Below are 22,165 nucleotides of genomic sequence, written 5' to 3' on the forward strand. Positions count from 1 at the left end.
TGAAGCATGAATCAGTGTCTAACCAAAGGCTTTTGTTTGTCATTGTCAAACTTTTTGTTATTTAGGACTACAATTTAAATTATTAGAGATATCATGATGATGGAGTAGAGATAAAAATACTTTATAATTTTACAAGAAGATATAAGTATATAAGAGAGTATATACATTTATAATATAATATTAAGAAATAAATAATTGATAGTTTAATATTTTGTATAGATAAAAAAAACTTTGTACATACCAATTAAACCATATATACATATGTATTACAACTACGTGTGTTGTCAAGATTCATCAATGAATGTAAGTTTATTATTATATTTTTTTTTTATAACTTTCATACATTTATATCAATTAAAATTCAAAAAATTCATGCAAAGGCTCTTTTATCTTTAAGATTTCTCCCTTACCATAAGAAGGATATAATCATTCATAACAAACAACATCAATAATAGTGTCATTTATACTTATATATAGAGAGAGAATTTTTTATTTTTTTTTATAACCGTTTTTTAATGTATATAAATATTTTTTGATTTTATTCTTATTAATATATTTTATTATTTTATCTTTAAAATTTTAAATTTTAAAATCCTGAGAAGGAGTATTTCAGTAATTCATATCAATCACTTAAAAAAACTCATTCTTGAATGAAATCATCATTTTTTGTTTACATTTACCATCAAGTGAAAGTCTGAACCCTTTTATAATTTTTGATCCCAAAACCACCAAACAAAGAAGAAGACAAAAAATCTGAAAAGAAAGAAAAACTCAAACTAAAAAAAAAAATATTAATTAATCAATATTTATCATTTTTCTTAACAATATAATTTTTTTTTTCAACTTCAACTCATCCAAATTAAAAAAGCAGATACAAAAACTTTATCACACATGGTTTCAACTAATTTATAATAAAATGAATACAATTCCCTCAAACTAACAAACCAAAATAACATAAACTTCAAATAAATAAATAAAAGTAACACATGACATATTATTAAAAACCAAAATTAACTGTACTAATAATTACCTAAATCTTAACACTATAGTTAATATCTAACAAGTAAATAATTAATATATATATATATAATTAAAACTAACCTGGAATGCAATCTTAGCAAAGGAGGGAGAAATGTTGGGGGAGGGAGATGATTGGAGAAGAGGATTGGGCAGACTAGAAGAGTGATGCGAGGATACGGTGGTTACAAAGAAGGAAAGAAAAGTATATAAAAGATAAATTTTAACGAATAAGTCACCTTATTAATAAAAATGAGTAAAAGAAAAGAGAAATAAACATTTTTTTTATTTTTATAATTAATGTAAAAGTTTCACACTCTTCTAAATCTTCCGGTGGAAGCCAATACGGTTAACCAATCCCCTTACCTCATCACCCTCTCTAACAAACCAAACACTGTCTTTCAAGGACTATATAAAAGGAGCAGAGAGCCTCTTCGGCTTCTCCTCCCTTTTCTTTCTGTTACTTTTACACTCCCTTCCTTTCTCATTCTACATTACGCTCTCGAAATCCTTCCACTGTTCGCTTTAACAACAACATCATGATCAACGTGAAATGCGAATTGGACGGTGATGGTGATTGCAGCAGCATCGACAAATTTAAACGTGACTCCGAACTCCACGCCGTTACCGACGACGGTGATTACCAAACTCCGAAATGCCGTCGAGGTATTCGTTCTCGGTACCTGGCCTTCAAAAACATGATTCATGGTAATTTCGTTTGACTCGCTTTGCTTAATTCGTACTCTTAGTTTCCCTCTATCACTTCGAATAGTCCTTACTAGCTAGCACTCAATGTACAAAATGACCGACAATCCTGTGTCGTTTTCGATTTTCTGTGAGGAATGGAATAGTAGCGTTTTGAATTTTGATTGCATGTGTACCTCTTGGTTTTTCAGATGAAAGGGAAGAAATTGCTAGGCCTGACTCTGACAAGTTCGATTCCATCTTTAGTGAATTGGAGAGCTTGCATCAACAAGGTATTTATTAATTATTTTTGTATGGTAATGCGTGGGTGGTTCTGATTAGTTTTGGGGATTTTGTGATGAACTATAGCTATTTGTGGAAATTAAATTAATAATTCCAAACACTGCCAAATTAACTTTAAGCATATTGCCGAACTTGTTATTTACACTCAAACATGTATATATTTCATCCAATAAGCACAGACAGTTATTGATATATTAACAACCTACTTTTTTTTTATATAAATATATTACAATCTCAATATTATTATTTTAATATTTTTATATATCATTTAATTACAAATTTATTTTTTATTATATATATTTATATATAAATCAATCACAACACTGTATAGAACTCAAAATATCATTTCTTCACGAGAGAATCATGTCAAATTGGATTATTCACATAGAACATACAATCTCTTGCTTCAAACTCATTCTATATTTTTTCTGGATAAAAAAACAATGCATGTATTTGACTATATTTTAAATATATATTTTTGATGGATAAAAGACAATGAGTTTGACTATATTTGAAATATATAATGAATATGACGGCATATATAATTAAGAATTTTTAATATCAGTGGCATGAAAGATCCACCATGGGAGGGTTTGTTATCATCTAATGAAATGTGGGTTTACTACATCCTATGGTTTGTAATCTGAGATCTTTACTTATTAATATATTCTTTTTAATTCATATATCTTTAAAGGTTATAAGTTATTAAAAAGAAATTTGTGTCCCCATGTAGTTAAATGGTGAATATCAACTAATTTATATACAATCAAATCTATTTAATCATTTTAAGAAATTAAGTATTAAGTACTTGATTTCTTCTTACTATTAAAACTTCTTTTTCTTTTTTTATGAGTTGTTCAAATGATGTGACTTATTCAACAAGTTTTTTTCACATTAGTTGAATCGTATTATTAATAAGAGTTATCAATTGAAGTGAACAAAGAAAAGGACCAAGTTTAAAATACCGTAGTTTTCATATAAATAAATGCTCTCTTAATTTGGTCCTTAATAAAAGATATTATTTAGAAGAAATTGATGGTTTTTATAAGGCATTTTATAGTTTGTATGAAACATTTTTTTATTTGTCTCTATCAAATATTATGATCATCAAAACATGTGTGTTTTTATTAATAAATAATGAACAAATTTTTAAAAAATGTTAATAATAAAGATAAAGTTAATACATCAGCTATTTAAAATTTCAAGCAGACCAATCAAATTAATTTACTTTAATTTATGTGTAAATTGTTTTAAAATTACTTTGTATTAAGGATTAGAGGACTAAAAAAATTATTAAAGATTAATTATCATCATTCAAAATTAAAACGTGCTTCTAAATTCTTCTAACCAAGAGACATTTTTTACCAAGTATGGAAGTAGATGAAAAATTCTATTTATCAAAATGTCTGTAGTAAGCATTTGTAGGAATGGAATGATACAAAGTGAGAAAATGAAAAAAATAATGAACGAAAAATAATTAAAATAGAAATTTAGGTCATATGAATTAAAAAAAAGATAGTAGAAAGAGATAAAATTTTATTAGAAATTTTGAAAGTGCATATCTTTTATTGTAAAATAAAAAGTAGTTTGTTTATTTAGACAATGATCATTGTGTCACTTGCTCCTATTATGTTAAATTATACATGGTAGGAAAAGAAGCAACTGATATTGACAAAATTGGATTTCCATTTTGTTGGATTTACATTCAGTAGTGTGTACTTAACTGATTATGCCACATATTTAATCGTTTATGTGTCATTAAAATATGGAGATTTTCTAACAAAAGAACACACGGTTACGGCATGGGAGTAATCAATTATGTTGGGAACACTACCTATAATATATACGTGTTAATTGTGCCGATAAAAAAACATGTTAATGGTATATATATTCAAATATGTACCAATTAATTCATATGAATTAGCCTAATGTATTCATCACGGGTGACACATAAAAGTTTGGTTGATGATACAGAAATGTTGGTTGGCAGATAAGAGGAATAATGCCACGTTAATTAAGACAAGAAAAGTTCAAACTCATTGCTAACTTTCTAAACAAATCATATTAATTCAGTGACAAAAGAGCTCATAAATTGAGTGCGGAAATAGCTCTTCTTGGACTCCCACATTTTCTCCATGCATCTATTTCCTCTTATTTAAACAAAGTGTATAAGAAATAATTTATTGATTGATTTGTATGGAAACGTAAATATCAAGGCATCTTTGGTGTTATGATAGGATGTAAGGTATGTCTCCATATGAGCTAGAGTATTGAAAATACACATGCAACATGATTGTTATGTTAGTCGAAAAGATATATTATTTGCCAATATCTTTTGAAGATTCATATTGATTATATTAAACATTATTATTTATAAGCTAGTTTTATAAATTTTGTTAGATGTAAATCTATTTCATAAAATATTATTATAATTTATTTTAACAAAATTTGTTAAGTTTACCATATTGATTACTACTCTTGGTAAATTACTTTTATATATATATATATATATATATATATATATATAATTCTTTATATAAAATGTCTGTTGGAAATAGGTCTCATTGAATATATGGCGAAATTATAATATAAGTAGGTGCAACTTGTAAGAACAAGAATGATAAGTCAACATATATGACGACTTCCACATACGCTCCCATATGCACGTTATGCACATTTGCTCGTTTGGATACGCCTAAATCCACACCCCAATATGTTTGCTCGTGGGCAATGATGTATTAACAATTTTATTTTTTTATTCAATCACATTATATCCCTTAATATTATTATTTTAATATTTTTTATATTATTTTTATAAATTTATTTTTTATTATATATATTTATATTTAAATTAATCACATTAAGAATTATATATAACTTTATGATTGTTAAAATATCATTTCTTTAGATACGTCTAAACTCACAACACCATCCAAAACTATCCCTTTTGTTAATTGACTCTGTTCTACAATTTTCTGGTAAATTAAAATAGAACTTTTTAATCTTGTTTCGTTTAGTTGTGCCCCATAGTAACAAATATAATACACCAAGTTTTTCCAGTGTAGTTCCCACGACTTACTTTGTTTCTCATATTTAAATTTTGCTTTTAATTTTTCTAATGTTTTGTCTAATTTCAGTTACAAAACCAAGAGAACAAGTAGCTGACGCAAAAGCTCTTTTGGAAATCGCCCAATCCTTGGTAATGTCTGTGAGAACTACTGCCAATGGTGGAATAACTCCTTCAGACTTTGTTACACACATTCTTAGAAAGTTCGGAGGAGAATTTGGACGAAATAATAGCACACAAGATTGCAGGAGAAACTCAGTAGCTTGGAATGATATTGGAGTTGCAGTGTCAGATGTTTTTAGACCGGGTTATGGGTGTTGTACAATGTAGTGTCCGTTCCGTATATAGGAGGGAATTCTTTCTTATCCAACTGTAGTATTTCTTTGGATGTTCATTTCGAATTTGCTTCTTCAGGATGGGCCCAATGGATGCTAAAATAGAGCAGAAGACGGTCATTAAACGTCGAAAGCGTATGACATCCACTGAATTTGCGCGGCCTGAAGAGGTAAAACTTATTATTTGAGTCTACAGTTTTGCTAGAAATAAAACAGGAGAGAAAATAAGATCGAGTTCACAAGTGGTTTTCATTTTGATAGACCTTTAAATGCTGCTCAAGTCTTCCATTTGTAATTTTCATGATTTGAAGTTTCTTACGGTTTACCTCGCATTTAATTGTGGTGAGATAATTATGAAGATGCAATCTTTGAGCCGTAGTCAACAATATGGAATTATATTGAAGCTACGATTTTTTCTGTTGTTCAAAATTATAAATTCAGTGATTTTTATGTAATATGACATACTAATCTTTTCTGTTTTATTATATCACTGTATATTTTTGCAGCTATGTGGAGGTTCAGGGGAAGAGATAACTGAGACTGATAAGCATATGTTAACTATGTTTAACATCTTAAGGATGAATAAAGTTGTGAAGCTTGAAAATTTGGTTTTGAATCGGAACTCGTTTGGACAAACCGTGGAGAATTTATTTGCTTTATCCTTTTTAGTCCGAGATGGTCGTGCTGAGATAAAAGTTAATGAGGCTGGATGGCAACTAGTTTGTGAGTTATTTTGAAAATGCTTATACTAACTCTGAACTCATATTACACAGTTAGCCTACATTTCACCCTCATGTTTTTTTTTCATCCACTTGCTCAATGTCAGCACCAAGGAATGCTCCTGCTGCAAATTCAGTTGTTTCTGGGGATGTTGCTTTCAGCCACTTTGTATTCCGATTTGACTTCAATGATTGGAAGGTATTTTACTTGTAATTGTTTCTTGTATTAAATTAAATTTAGTGTATCATTTTTCTTTTGTCTACGTTACAGTTATGATTATTATTTAATAGTTTATAGTTTTTTATTTTATTTTATTATAAAGTGTTTTTTAAGCTATTCTTTTAACAATATCCTTATATATAATTAAGAATAATCAATATGTATGATTTATATTGAAAAGAGATATTTTTATCTAAATTTGTTATTAATTGAATATTTATTGATTTCTGGAATGTATGGAGTAGCTTTTTCTTCCGTTTTCTTTATTTTGAATATTAATAGTTGGACTATTGTAATGAACCTCTGCAGTCAAATGGTTATGGAATGTACCCGTTTTTAGAGAAGAAATAAAGTGCCATAACAGCGGTTTTCTTAAGAAAGTGGGGGTAATTTTTCCTTTTTTTATTAAAATGTTTTTTGTTTTTGAAAATATTACAACAAATAAGGAAAAGTCATGTCAATGTAACATTTTTTCTGATATGTTAAAAGTGAAGTTGTGTTAATATAGTATGATTTATTTATAATAAAATAATGTCACCTATCACGACTTTCTCATAAGTATAATTTTTTTAAAAATAATCTCAGTTTTTTAAAAATTTGGCTCACTTTAATAAAAAGAATCCCCATAACAGTCACATAAGTGCTCCAAACACTCAATTTTGAAGCTGCCGTATGCTTTAAATATTAAGACATTCGCATTATCACTCTGATTTTAACGGTCATTCAGATTATGGTAGCACTTTTATTCTTTGTCATGTTAATTTAGTCTGGAAGTTTTTGCTAAAAGATCTGGAGTGAGTGAAACTGCAAGCTATTTTTTCAGTGATTTAATTTCCTTTTTTTTTCTGTATATGTGTTCTTGCATTGAATTCTCAGTTGATGGTTCGCACTGTTGGGGTTGGAGAGGAGCTGATGCCTGACAGGAATAGATGATGCAGAATCTCATGAAACAATAATTAATGTCTGCAACCAAAAGTGATGCATTTTTGTTGTTCTATGCGTGGTAGTGAGTATACATGCTCAGTAGTTTAGTTTCAGATGAAGTTTTTATATGGATGCTCACTAATCTTTTGAAAACTGTCAATTTATGTATATTTTTCTGAAGCAAGTGTCTTTGAGAATTGATGGTGGCGCTGCCGCATTGTATTAACTGTAAGGGAAAAAATTCTTTAACAATCAATTTTTTTAAAACAACTAAATGAAAACTATCTTTTAATATTAAAATATAAATTAAATTATTTAATATAAAATTAGTAAAATGAGTTACAGAAGGCTTGTATCAAACAAATTAAGTTATTTTAAGGATTAAAATTAATATTTTACCTTTTCAAAGTCGAAATTTACATTACTTCATATATTTAAATTACAGAATGTTTTTTCTACTAATATTTTTGCATGTGATCTTTGGAATGATTCTTAATACTTTTTATTATTTTCTTTTTCAGTGAATCATTTACTTAATAATTTCTTTGTTACTTTTGGCAATCAACCATTTATTTTGCATAAGCTTTATGTTTTCTAGAATATTTCTTATTTTCTTTAATTAGCTTTATTATTTCTTCTACAAATAATTAAGTACAATTATTTTTCTATACCATTTATTACTTAATTCTTTAATTAGTTTTATTATTTATCCCACAACTATTCTTTTATGCATCTATGTGATTTGTATTAATTCTAGAATTTTTGTTCAAATTAATTCATAACGTATCGAATTAATTATATGAAGTAGGCATAAACATTTTGCCCTTCATATAATATTAATTGAAGAAAATAAAAAAATGGTAAAAAGGTGGAGTAAACAAATTAACATTATAATATGAGGGAAGTTTGGATAGACAAAATAAAAAGGGGGATAGTCTGTCAGACAACCCTGTGACCATCCCTAGTTATTATGATGACTGGGGAACGATCCTCTACAGCTAAAGGCATGCTTGATCCAGAGATGAAACACACCTAACCATCAATCACGCTCTGATCACAGGGCCATAATTCATCCACCAGACTTTAGTTCCTGTCTCCTTAGAACTCAAGGATACAGAGGTACGAGCCTATAGAACAGATCCTGTTCAAGTAAGGTCGTGACCAAGTACATTATGTGTTCCTTTATAAATCTGTTCTGTTTTTATAAATTTTTCAATGTGGGACTATGTTAGCTGTTGCCATGGTGAACACTTTTTTTTCTTTTCAGAAAAACATCTCCTGCTATGCTATACTCAGGGGTCTAACATTGATCATTACGAGCGGTGAAACACAAAAGCTTTCAAAGTAAACTAGACTAGTAAAAGAAACCCAGCACTTTCCCACCAACATTCTTCCTCCTAGCTTCTTCATGATCCATCCACCCACAAATATGCTGTTGTAACTACATACATGCACTACCCTCACCCCTTCCTGCATATTTATTTCTTCAAACATACCTCACTAATATGTTCACTGAAGGTTTAAGAATCCAATTGGTTGCGCCCATGTGTGGAACACTATCTCTGAATACTAGAATAATCATGGATTCCCTGTAACACCATTCAAATTATCAGTTTACGAAGAACACATCATGGACGATTTGACTATTTGCCCATCAAACAAACTTCAAAGCTAGATTGTGATAGAACTTCTGATTATTATGCGTTACAGAAATAATAAAAGATTCAAAAATTACACACAGGGAAGAAAGTGACCTGAACCTCCATAAAACGAACTCCATAAGCGAGAAAAAAACATTTGGACCATTTCTCGATTTGTGCGTGTGCAAGGGCCATGCTAATCTTCTCTGTATTGTTCCAATTTTATCAAATGTCCCCGAAGGGACAAACATAGTTGTATTTGGCATGTTTATAAACATTAATGTTTTGATGACATTATTCGGTGTGGGACTTCAACGGAAAATAAACTTCATGCAGAGCAACATCATAGACTAGAAATACAGAAGAAGGTGTAAAGGGTATAGTTGTTTCCTAAACTGAGAAGAGGAACATATATTTTTATGTATTTTTGAAACACAACAATAAGGGGATTGCACTGTAAACACTGCTAACTTAGCTGCCCCTACCCTTATCATTACTCTTCTATTCACTTTTTCTGATTTGACATTTTTCTATTTTTTCTCTCTGTATCTCTCTGATTTTTTTACTGTGATTTTATGTACTTTATCAATATTTATCATCTTTATTTTTTATTATACTATATCAGTTATATTACTGACCAATATTACAAGGACTGAAAGTTATTGTAAAAATATATTGTTATATCTCTTAACAAATTGTTTTGACTATTACGTTTAGTGCTTTTTTTTCTTTCTTAGTATAATACATAATAAAATCATTTGTTTTTCCTATCTTTTTTTCACTAAGTACAGATAGATTTAACATGTCCATTAAGGTGTAAACAATTTTTTTTTTCAAATAATTGTAATCTCTCATTATATGTTCAAACAAAAATATGTAAATTAATTATAAATAAATTTTCACATATAAAATCTATTGAATATTTGCGTGCATTCAGTGTTATTAGAAGATGATTACAGCATTGCATAGTGAACAAAGTTAAAAGATAGAACTGTGAAGTAAGAAAGAAAAGGTTACAGAGCCAAGTATTCAAAGTGAAAATGTTTTTTTTTTTAAGAAATTAATGTTGGATTTTATTCATGAGAAATATTTTTTAGTAGAAGTCATATAGTAATATACGTTATAATGTATTTTATAATTAGATTTAAATCTAATTTAATTCTGTAAAATCAGTTTCTAAAATAACAATGGCCCTATATTTATATACTTTATTTTTATATTATTTTTAGTTTATATGTGAGACTTTAATTTTCCCTTAACTTCTTTATATCAAGTATATTATTAAACTTGGTACATCATGGTAGATGAATTTAATAAATTAATAATAGACTATCATCATTTTTAATAATTTTTTAATAGACTATCATATTATCATGTAAAGTAGATTTAAGTCTTAATTCAATATAACAATCCTCTGGTTGTAAATAAAGACTATCTTTATTTATATATCCTATTTTAACATTATTTCTGCTTGAAGTGAAATTTGGTTGTTTTTTTAATAAGAAGAATGGAGTGATCTTTTTGCAAACAAATTTTTAATCTCTCACAACAAGAAGAGTGTTTTTGTCTAGTAAACATGTATATTAATTATCATGCAAAATTTTATGTAAATGAGTTTTTTTTTTTTATTTGCACTTATCCTCTCACTTAACATGATATATCCAGAATAAGTATTGAAATAATAAGATTTCATATTAGAACACATAACATCGTGTAATGTATGAGTAATAAATTTGTGAATGTAATATAATAATAATGGTTTGATAAATCTTTGAGTTATAATAGGAAACATCATACAAAATTTCTGACAAATGAAAGTATGGGAACTAAAAGCTTAAAATACTTGAAAAATACCTAAATAATACTTAAAAATAAAAAAATAATAGTATAAACATTATATTTTTGGAAGTTTGGTTCACCACAATCCCCTTCGGATATTGGCCACCGCCTTCATTACGTCGTTTCGAGCAACTTTCATTTTTTATGCGTCTTCATCCGAATTCTCTATCAAAAGTTATGATCGTTTGAAATTTTTTCACGCTAATTTTTGTCAACTCTAAATCTATCACTTTTCTCTTCAATGTCATAACTCTTCCATCAAATATCCACTAAATCAAGTTTTCTCACACCCTAAACTATTAACTAATCAACACATACATGCAAATATTAATATTTATTATAAAATTAATTCAAAAATTTAAAACCCTAAACCCTAAAAATACTAACCTTCTATAAAAAAATTAAATACATTTATAACAATTAAAAATAGTAAACACATAAAATAAATAACACAAAAACAGTAAACACAAAAAAAAATATAAATACAATTATTAAAATTAAAAACAATAAACACATAAAAAAACACATAATAATAAAAAATGTAAGAACGTTATATAAAAACAATAAAGTCATAAAATAGAAAATTACACAGTAAAATATAATAATAAAAAATATAAAAATAGTAAACACATAATAATAAAAAGTAAATACATTTATAAAAAATAAAAATGGTAAACACATACAAAATAAACTAAACAGTAAATACATATAGAAGAATATAAATATATTTATTAAAAATAAAAACAGTATACATATAGGAAAAAATTGTAAATATATTTTTAAAAATTAAAAACAGTAAACACACCTAATAAAAAAAAACTCTAAATACATTTATAAAAATAAAATGTATGGTCAACGCAAGCAAAATCACCCAGAGCACCCAAGATCCAATGTGAAGAAAAAAACATAAAAGAAAATATTATAAATTAGTTAATAAAATTGATTTTGTATCTAGTTATAGAAAACGAAAATCAATTCCAACACTTTTATCACACAACGAGAATCGATTCTCATTCTATTTTTAAAAGCTATAAAATAAATTCTCTCAAATCAAGACAATTATGCACCATTTCATAAAATATGAAAATCAGTTATGCACAATTTTGGAAAATTCGAAAATTGATTTTACTTGTTTGAAACAAGCATCAAAATCGATTTTGTTGTTTACATCAAAATTTTAAATCATTCTCAACGTACAGGAAAGTTGATTCTATTAACAAAAATCAAGACAGACTCATTGCATCAGGGATTTTACCTTCTTTTATTGCTCTTCCTCAAGCACTTAAAAAATAAAAAAACTACAATGACAAAACCAGTTCTCACTTTCACTCGTTCTAGGCATAGGAGCTCTCACAATACAAACTTCACAACAAGCAAAACTCTCATAAAACCTAATTTTATTTATGCATTTACAAAGTTCATGGGGCTATAACTTTTTTTAAAAAAATGGTCAAGATTCTCTTCTACATCACTGCTAGCACTTTGACCACATTAAGCAAGAAAGAAACCTCATTCAAAAATGCATGCACAACTGCCCACACTGTGTTTAATATATTAAAAATGGATGGAAGGATATGAAAGTAAAATTGCATTGTGCCTGTTCTGCCAACGTGTAATCAGCGCAAATCTTCTCACTTTTGTGAAGAGTAAAAAAATGGTCCACATCGCTCTCCCATCTGCTCCAACACCCTCAAACACATTGAACCAAACACACACTCCATCTGCCCGCCCTTCCATCCTCCCTTATGATACCCGGAAACAAACAAGTCATTAGAGACTTTCATATGTCATACTACTCACTATGAATCCACACAATTATGTGCACAATCATGTCAATATCTCATCATCTCTTCATCTCATATGACATGATAAATCCATATGATCTGTTTTGAGTCTTATACTCAATCATATGAACCTCCTTCGAGTCTCACCAATTAAATAACTCTATCTTTGTGATTTCATTAGGATCGTCTCATTCAAAGGACACTCACAAATCAATACACTCACAAATTAATAATAAGTACAATAAAAATCATAATAATATTAAAGAATTTGTCTGGTGTAGTGGTTAAAGTTTTTTTGGTCACTGAAGGAACTTGGTTTTGAATCCCATCCACTGCAGATTTTATTTTACTTTCCGCTTCATGGTGCCAAATTTACATACGGATATAATCCATATATAATTCACGTTTTTCTTGTAGTGAAATAAAATTTAAAATTTTCACTTAAAAATAATAAACTAGGTTCTCAAAAGCAAAAAAAATTATCTTGCTTGATCGAGGATGGGTCTCGCCCAAGTGAAAATTCTTTCATTTGACCTAAAACAGACCCAATAACACTCCAAAATTCACCCCATTTCGCATAAGCGAAATTCCCTCTCACTTGAAAAAAATGATAAAAATTTTGTGGAAAATATTTATTGAAAAGAAATTGGTAACAATCTAGTTGGAAATATGTATTTTTTTAGTAATGTGTTTGCATAAAAATGTATTTATATATATACTTAGTTACATCTGTAATTATTAAGGCAAAAATATTTTCAAAAATAACATATTTTAATTTTTGTTTTACCTAGTAGAGTAGTTTGTCAATTAATTATCCAAGTAACACACTTTTAACATAATTCAATTTTCAAATAACCAAATTTTTAGCATGATTTATGTAATGTCTCTAAATTCTCACATCTAAAAAAATTAATATATGTATAAATGATCAAACTATTACATATACAAATATATATCAAATATTTCACAGTGTATCTCAAAATATATTTCTCTTTATAGGGATTTTAATATATACATATAAGTTTAAAAACATCACATCCTCTAGTTGCTCATTGAGGAACTTTATCACTTGTAACCATGTCTGCTCCCGTGTAAATACACGATCATCACAAATAAAGAAAACAAAACACAACAAACAATAGGGTAAGCTATAAAAAAATTCTATATAATTTCAAATTCAATTAACAAACATAAAGTCATAAATTCTCATACATTTTCACAAAAATCATCAAGTGTCTCCCATAATTCATCATTAACATTTTTCATGTCAGACTTCTACTGGCCCACATACTCAAATACTTGACTCTACCTGAATAACTTCATATATACGATTTCATTATATTAGTAGAGTTGGAATACCTCCTTCTAGGTGCATCACTAGTCAATACACATCCTAACAATCTCAACACAATATTTTCTTTCCTGAAAATAATATTGTCTCGATTTGAACTTCATAATTTACATCTCCCATTATACAAAGTCACACTATTTAATCTTACCAAAACATAGAAAGCAAACAAAACAAAAAAATTAAATAAACACATAAAAACTAAAGGATTTTCAAAAATATAATATTAAAATTTTCATAAGAATTAATTAAAAACAATAAACAATAATAAAATAGAAACACAAAAGCAAATTTTAAAATTTTAGTTTTTTTATTTTTTTTAGCTTGAGTGGAAATCAACTTGAGAGCATCCCATTTTTTCTTGAGTGAGATTCCCTCTCACTTGGGCAAAAATGGAGATTCCTTCTCGCTTGAGCAAAAATGAACCCGAGAGCACTCCATTTTTCACCATATTTTCGCTTGAGCGAAAATGATTTAAGAACTCACTATCTTGGGTTAGTTTGAGCGAGAATAATTCGCTTAAGCGAAAATACCTTGCTGAGTGAAATATGCAGATTAAAACTGCATAAAACCATTAAAATTCAAGTTTTTCAACAAATTTTTCATACTCGAACATATTAGACCAAAAACAATAACAATTCTCCGCTTAAAAGTTTGATAGTAATTCAAATAAAGTTAATTTTTCAATCTATAATACCATCTATATATTCAACATCTCTAATTCATAATCAATAATCAATACTCACAAATTTTTAACTTCAATTATATCATACAACAATCCAACTCATTTATACTGTAATTTAAACACTTCCAATATCAATCAAAACACATTCGATAACTATATTCACATCACAATGAACATAAAATCTAAAATTTTACAATCTCAAATAAAACACATTCAATTACTCATTCAATCATTCCAACATTTAATTTCAAAATACATTTTTTACTCTGAAACAATCAATCCTGCAAACAAATTTTGAAACTAATGACCATGTGACCCCCATATCTAGATTTTCTAACCTAAAGTTCTATTGAAAATTTAAATTAGTTTTCCTTACTTGAGTTTGAGTTGTGCTCACAAAGAACACCAAATCTACGGGGCTCAAGGACAATTTAACGTGCACCACAAAGTCTTGATAAAAATTCTAACTATATCATTAGGACTGTGAGTAGAGACAAATTTTGAAGTAAAAAACGTCACATGCAAAACCGAACTGAGACAAACTTAACAAGTTCAAAAATTGACTCAGAAAAAGAGCAAAAATGAACTTATTATATCTGATATTCTAATCAGGCAGCCTTGTAGTCTTTGCAGCTAGAAGTCCAATAGCGGACTTCGATCATTGATCTAATGAGTGAGGAGGTTGAAATTTTAGAGAAAAGGTAGAGAAAGGAAAAAAAACTTTTAAAGAGATGATATTTCTTTTAAAATGAAACCTAAATAACTGAAATTTCTATTTATATACTATTTTTATTTTAATAATAAAATATCCAGGTGTCATTTAAAATATATCACTACTACTTTATACTTTCTAGATCTTTACAATTTGATGCACTTTTGTAAATAATCAAAATTTTATTTGGGTTTTAATTTCTTTTTTTATCTAAAAATAAAAGGAAATGAATTTTAAAATAAAAAAATAATCTTAAAAATAATTATTATGAATAAAATTGTAGAAAAAAACATATTTAAAAAATAAAATTTTAGAAAGGTAATTATGTTGAGGGATAATATTTTAGAAACATAAATATATTGAAAATTAATAATTTAAAAAATTAATTATATTAAAAAATTATTATTAAAAAAATATTATAATTTAAAACATAATTATTTAGAAAAGTAATTACTTTAAGGACTAATTAATTATAAAATTAAAAATATGAAAATTTAATTTGTTAGAAAAATAAATATTTGGAGAAGTGATTATTTAATTTTGTATTAAATAAAAAAAATGTAATATTAATAGTTATTTATTTATAAATAAAATGTAAATATAAACATGTAAAAATAAATTATATATTTAAATATATTTTGAGTCCATTTTAAATTTTTTTATTTATAATATTTTAAAAATTATTTTTAATCCTAGACATAATTATTAAAATAATTATGGTAGTAACAATAAGGATAAACAAATAGGGAATACTGTTGTTTATAAAAAATATTTTTATAAATTAATGCTTTTATTTGAATAATTATTTACAAAAATAATTATTACATTTTTAAATATTTTAATTCTCATATTTATTATTTAAAAAACAATAATCTAAATTATGTAAAAAAATCACTATTTTTTAAAAATTTCTTTCTTTTTTCCATGAAATTTTCTAAATCAAAATTAAAAGAATAAATTATTTCAAAATTTATTAATGTTAATTTTTATTAACATTTTTTTCTTATTTACATATTTTTTTTTAACTACATGTCTTTTTAAAGAATTATTTTCTCAAAATAATTATTTTCTAAGTTATTATATTCTATAATTATTTTTATAAATAAATATTTAAAAAAAATATTTTTCAAATCAATTTTTAAATAATTAAATTTTAAAAATATAAAATTATAAATTCTATCATTCATTTTTAAATAAAAAAGAAAAAAAAAACAGTTTCGTGAAAACTAAATTCCAAACTGGTATTTTTAAAGTACATCAAATCATGTTTCGTTATCCAGGAATCGAATTATGAACAATAGTAAATAATGTTATTTAGATAATTATAAATGATGTTATTTAGATAATTATTAGACTCAGTATGCTATTTGAGTAAAAAGATATCAAACTTTACTATTTTGGAAAAAAATTCTTTAAATCACTTAGTTCACATTATACGAGATGGATTATTTGCGTTAGTATTGTGCTTGATCTAATAAGATTTTCTTATTAAAACATGCTAAAATAAAATTTAAAACTTGAAGTATTAAATAAAATTATAAACTGTAAGAATTAAAAATTATGTTTAATTTTTTTAAAATATTTTTCCATCAATAAATAAAAAAATACTAAATTTTTTGTTATAAATTTTTAAAAAATTAAATACAGATTGTAAAAATATCTAACATAGTAAGATCTAAAATAAATTAATTAAAATTTAAAACAAAGACTCTGACATTAAAGATCATCCAATTAATGTAGTCATTCTATTCTTATATTCTACTATAATATTTTGTTAGTGAAGAATTTCTTAAAAAAATCTACAAATTTTATACACATGCAATAACATTCTAAAATTTTACAAAACGTGTCTTGTTTTTTCAAGTGGTCAAATAATTCATGAATTTAAGGAAACAGCAAGGTGCTAGTTTTATTTGTAATGCTTTATCAGCAAATTGTGATTGTATAATTTTGTCTTGGAACTTTCAGTTGTATTTTTTTTTTTTATTTAGGAACTTTCCATTGGTTTAAGGAAGTTTTTAATAAAAAAAATGTATATAAATATAATATAAAATTAAATAAAAAAATAAAATATAATTTTCATATATAAAGTGACAACATCAATAATGAATAATGTCATGTGAGCAGGGAAGGAAGCATGTGAGGGAAATCGAGAGCAGCTGTAAGATGACAGAACAAATCCAACCCACCTTTAAACCTAATTTATAACATCATCAAATTAATATATTTATATAAATTACAAGAGATAAAAAAAAACTTTTTTCTCAATCTTTATCATTTTATTCATTTATAGCCTCATCAAACTCTTTCCTTTCTACACGCTCCTTGTTGCAAAACCCCTCTTTCAGGATCACCACTCCTAGGGTTAGGGTTTTTCCTCATTAAGTTTCTATCAATTTTTCTTCTTCTTTTCATTTCCTCTCATCAATTGTAAGCTTAGGTTTTCTCTGCAATCTTCTATACCTAGAACTCGCCATTTCTTCCGGATCTCGATCGATGGATACTCGCAAGAGGGGAAGACTCGAACTCGGTTTCAACTCCAATGGTGGATTTAAGAAATCCAAGCAAGGTTTGATTTTAAGCATTTTTGGTTTCCTGGGCTTTGTATTTTCATTCGCTTTGGTTTATTATGCTTCAAAAGTTGTTTGCCTTTGCTTTCTTCCTTTGTGTTTTGTGGGGTGCCCTTTGAGGGGAGAAATTTCTCTCTCATGCTTATGAGCATAGCTTGCGCTGTTGTAGAATTGTTTCAGATTGGTCGGTTTTTCAGTAGTTGGGGCAGTGGAAAACCTAACCTCTGATTTCCCTGTCTAATGAACTCAGAAACTACAAAAAATTCTAAAATGTTGTCACTCGAAAGTAATTACATTTTAAAGTTGTTGGTTAATACTAATAGCTTTGGAATAAAATTTACTAGATTAATAAGCAAAGGAATATTAACTGAGAATAAGTAATAATGTTTTGCAACAGAAATGGAGTCCTTATCAACTGGTGTAGGAAGCAAATCGAAGCCTTGTACCAAGTTTTTCAGGTTCTAATCTATTCCTATCTAATAAATATTTTTGAACTGCCTATCTATTCCTAATAGTGTTTTATTATAATTATTTTAAGAATTAATTGTTTAGTTGCTTTAAAACTTAATTGTGCAATTATGCAAATTAACTGGGCTTTCAAAGCTTTTATACAGGTACATACTGTTCTTTCTCTAAACAAGTTGTAACAGAAATAACAGAGTAGAAAAAGATAACAAGTGGATGGAATATAGTTGGCTCCAAGATCACTTTCTTGGCGATAAATTGATCATTTCCCTCTTAATGTTTACCTTTCAGCTTAATTAGTTTGTTTCCCTTGAAATTATGTTTAAGATCAATTTTTCAGTCTTTAATGGGTTCTATTGCTTTTGAACCCACTTTCATTTGGTAAGCTATTAACAAACTAATATGAATTGAACTTCAGTTGGTTGGGTCAGGTATGTTGTCAAAACTACAAATAAATTTTGGTGGTTTTGTACTTCAATTGGTATGACAGTGCTGTAGGCTGCAATGACATTTATATGGCAGAATTTTGGCCTTCCGCCCTATTCCACTAGGTTTCCATTGACAACGCCGTTTGGTTACCAGTTGGCAATTTAATAAATATATTCATTTGCGGATTTATATTTATGCTTGAGTTCTTTGATTGCCTGCTCTTTTCGTACAATTTTGGAGTCGGATGTCTGATTTTTCATTTTTATTGGTGGCTGTCAATGTAAATACATTTGAGAAACTTTTCTAGAATTATTCAAAAATAAATGTCAGTTTCTTGTGATTGGGTACTTTTTTGTTAGATCTTTGTTGGCTTTCTAGGTCTCTTCTCCACGTTCAATTTCTTCTTTTTGTCTTTCATAATGCACTATTGAAGGATCTAGTCTTCTTTACTGTGATTATATTTCAGTTTGAGTGGAGATGATATGAAATTATTATTTGGGATGGGTAAAACTAGAAGCTATACTCATTAATTCTTGATAGACTGTCTACTATACTTGTTACTGTGAGCCGGTTGGTCCTAAGAGTGGGCCTTGCTTGAGATCTGCCTGTATGACTTTGCCTTTCTCCTGTTTGGCTCGGTGCTCTTGCTGTATTATTTCCTTTTCAATTAGTTGGTTTTATACTTTAGTTTTTCATGTAGTTCAATTTGGAGGAACCGTTCTGAAACTGTGATCTTTTAGCATTTCAGTGTGCATGAGTGGTGTATGAATATATTACAATATAGTAGACGACTCTGATAGACTAATTTGCATGCCTGTCCTATTTTAAAACTCCCTTGCTATCCCTTTTTGCTAAATAAGCCAGTAGTTTCTTCATGTTACATTTTATACTTAAGGAAGTGGAAATGAGTTTGGTGTAACTTGATTGTGTATTATCTTGCAGCACTTCTGGTTGTCCTTTTGGCGAGGGCTGCCACTTCCTGCATTACGTTCCTGGTGGCTATAATGCTGTTGCCCATATAATGAATTTAACGCCTGCTGCACCTCCAGCGCCAAGAAATGTTGCAGCTCTGCCACCTGTTCCAAATGGGTCCGCACCATCTGCTGTTAAGACCCGCATATGCAACAAATTTAATACTGCTGAAGGTTGCAAATTTGGTGATAAATGCCATTTTGCCCATGGTGAATGGGAACTTGGCAAGCATATTGCTCCATCATTTGATGATCATCGTGCCATGGGACCCACTGCATCAGGTCGTTTTGCTGGTCGAATGGAGCCTTCTCCTGGTCCTGCTACAAGTTTTGGTTCCCATGCCACTGCCAAGATCAGCGTAGAAGCATCCCTGGCTGGTGCAATCATTGGGAAGGGTGGTGTGAACTCAAAACAGATATGCCGCCAAACTGGAGCCAAACTTTCCATCCGGGAGCATGAATCTGATCCTAATATTAGAAACATTGAACTAGAGGGAAATTTTGAGCAAATCAAGGAAGCTAGTAATATGGTGAAGGATTTGCTACTGACCCTGCAAATGTCTGCCTCATCAAAAGCTAACCAAGGGGTTCCTGGTGCACCTATTCGAGAGCATGGAAGCAATTTTAAGACGAAGCTGTGTGAGAATTTTTCCAAAGGATCTTGCACATTTGGAGAGAGATGCCACTTTGCTCATGGAGCTGCTGAATTGCGTAAATCAGTATGAAGTTTGTGTTAGTCCGGTACATTAGCCAGAGCTATTATTATTGTTGTGCATTGCTACTTTAGCAGTACTGAATGTTAGTTTTGCTGTTGAGTTGCTTTCTATATAACTTGTTTTCTTTATCAATTGCAACTTCTCTTATATCATGAAAGTGGTGTTCTTTTTAGGTCATTTAGTTGGAAAGCATGGTTCTTTTCTTGTCCTATTTTTGGGGTTGGAGAATAATTTTCTTTATCTATTGATTGATACATGCATTGTAGTGTGATGGGATGGTACTTGTGTAGTATAAAGTAAATGAAATTATTAATTTAATTATATATAATAATATTATTTTCTTCTAAAAATAGTAAGTTTTTAAATGAATACAAAGTTAGTATCCCGATCTCTTTAAACTGTGAAAATTAGTTTTATTATATTTGTAAAATTACGTTAAAATGAAAGCATGAAAATATAATTTTATTTTATAGATTAAACAATAATTATTGCGAAACAGATGTAGCAAGTTATTAGCACATTCTCTGCGTGTAATCAAGTTCTAAATTCATATAAAGCTATTCCTCACTAGTTGCTGATGAAAAAAAATCACAATAGTCATAAAAAGCCATAGAATAACTTTTTAAAAGACCTTTAAGAAAAAGAATCCTAGTTCATCAACTATGCGTAAAGTCTTAGACACGTCCGTCTTAAATATTTATTTTACTTCTTTAAATAAATTAAAACTATTTTTTCATATTTTTATAGAGAATGGAATGCTACTTATAAGTTTATTTTAAAAAATTATCATTGTAGAAAATTATTATTTTTAGAAGAAAAGACTGTTATTTATATAAATAATAATAATAATAATATTTTCAATACTTTCCACTTTGATGTCACCCCATCACACTACAATGTATCTATCTATCAATAGACAATTAAAATTGGGTGGTGATATTTTGTCACCTAAAAAACTAAAATATCGATCCACTTGACAAGTTAGAACATTAATATTTTAATTATATACTTTTTCATTTTAAACTTAAAATACTACTAAATATTATTACATGATTAAAATTATTTGTTAAGTGAGCTTTTTTTTAAGAGGACGTGAAATGTGAAAGTATTATTTCTCATCAAAATTATTCTCCAACCCCAAAATATGGAGAAAAACAATTATTTGCTACTAATGTGTAAATGTTCTTTGAAAAAAAACAAGTTATAGAAAACCTAACTCTGGCTAGTAAGGCTAAACCAGCATCCCACTTAGTATTTCAAAAACTAGTGATACAAAACAACAACTAAATAACTTTCGTTAATGCACTTGATTAGCAGATTTTCAAAAACTACATTGTGAAAGTGATTCACTGTCTCTATATAAAAATTGTTTATTTATATTTTTAATTCTTGATGTCACTCAAAAATACATGAAGATAACCAAAGATGTTAAACTTAAAAGATTATCCCAACAAACAAATAAAGATGTCATCCATAGGAGAAATGTTCAAAGATCAAAATATTTAAAGTTCTTCTTATTAGTGTTTTTAAAATTTGTAATTTCTATAGAGTAGATTTAAAATATAACATAAAAATGAAGTATGAAAAGGAGTATAAGACTTATTAGAAATAGTACCAGAAGTCACACTTTTCATGAAGTATATGACTTATTGGACAGCATTTTCTAAATACCATTTTCTAAATACCTTTTCACTTGCTCTTTCTCACTTTTGCCTTTTGAATGACCACGCCTCTACT

The 22,165-nt window shown here is 27.9% G+C and overlaps 2 protein-coding genes, 1 non-coding gene and 1 pseudogene across 5 annotated transcripts; 2 read left to right on the forward strand and 2 right to left on the reverse strand.

The window, feature by feature from the left end:
- The first annotated feature begins 1,343 nt into the window (after positions 1-1,343).
- Positions 1,344-7,415, forward strand: LOC137816173 (non-structural maintenance of chromosomes element 4 homolog A). Its single transcript, XM_068619253.2, has 7 exons — positions 1,344-1,725; positions 1,914-1,994; positions 5,142-5,397; positions 5,486-5,576; positions 5,913-6,129; positions 6,233-6,324; positions 7,222-7,415. Exons 1-7 carry the CDS (start codon positions 1,557-1,559, stop codon positions 7,276-7,278), a joined length of 963 nt encoding a protein of 320 aa, XP_068475354.1. The 5' UTR covers positions 1,344-1,556; the 3' UTR covers positions 7,279-7,415.
- A 787-nt stretch (positions 7,416-8,202) lies between these two features.
- LOC137816764 (small nucleolar RNA U3) lies at positions 8,203-8,428 on the reverse strand. Its single transcript, XR_011081876.1, has one exon. It is a non-coding gene; the product is annotated as a small nucleolar RNA U3 (small nucleolar RNA).
- A 632-nt stretch (positions 8,429-9,060) lies between these two features.
- On the reverse strand, positions 9,061-9,154 carry LOC137816779 (U6 spliceosomal RNA; annotated as a pseudogene).
- An 8,234-nt stretch (positions 9,155-17,388) lies between these two features.
- LOC137814132 (zinc finger CCCH domain-containing protein 36) lies at positions 17,389-20,585 on the forward strand. 3 transcript variants are annotated; one of them, XM_068616705.2, is made up of 4 exons: positions 17,390-17,641; positions 17,745-17,846; positions 18,245-18,305; positions 19,684-20,585. In XM_068616705.2, the coding sequence occupies exons 2-4, from the start codon at positions 17,774-17,776 to the stop codon at positions 20,435-20,437; spliced, it is 888 nt and encodes a 295-aa protein (XP_068472806.1). In that variant the 5' UTR covers positions 17,390-17,641; positions 17,745-17,773; the 3' UTR covers positions 20,438-20,585. The 3 variants fall into 3 exon arrangements, with proteins under 3 accessions (XP_068472804.1, XP_090158982.1, XP_068472806.1); XM_068616703.1 differs by having other exon boundaries at positions 17,389-17,846; XM_090302856.1 differs by lacking the exon at positions 18,245-18,305 and having other exon boundaries at positions 17,389-17,641.
- The last annotated feature ends 1,580 nt before the right edge of the window (positions 20,586-22,165 follow it).

This window comes from Phaseolus vulgaris, chromosome 1, assembly GCF_051622355.1.
Source record: "Phaseolus vulgaris cultivar YP4 chromosome 1, ASM5162235v1, whole genome shotgun sequence".
Classification (NCBI taxonomy): Eukaryota; Viridiplantae; Streptophyta; class Magnoliopsida; order Fabales; family Fabaceae; genus Phaseolus; species Phaseolus vulgaris.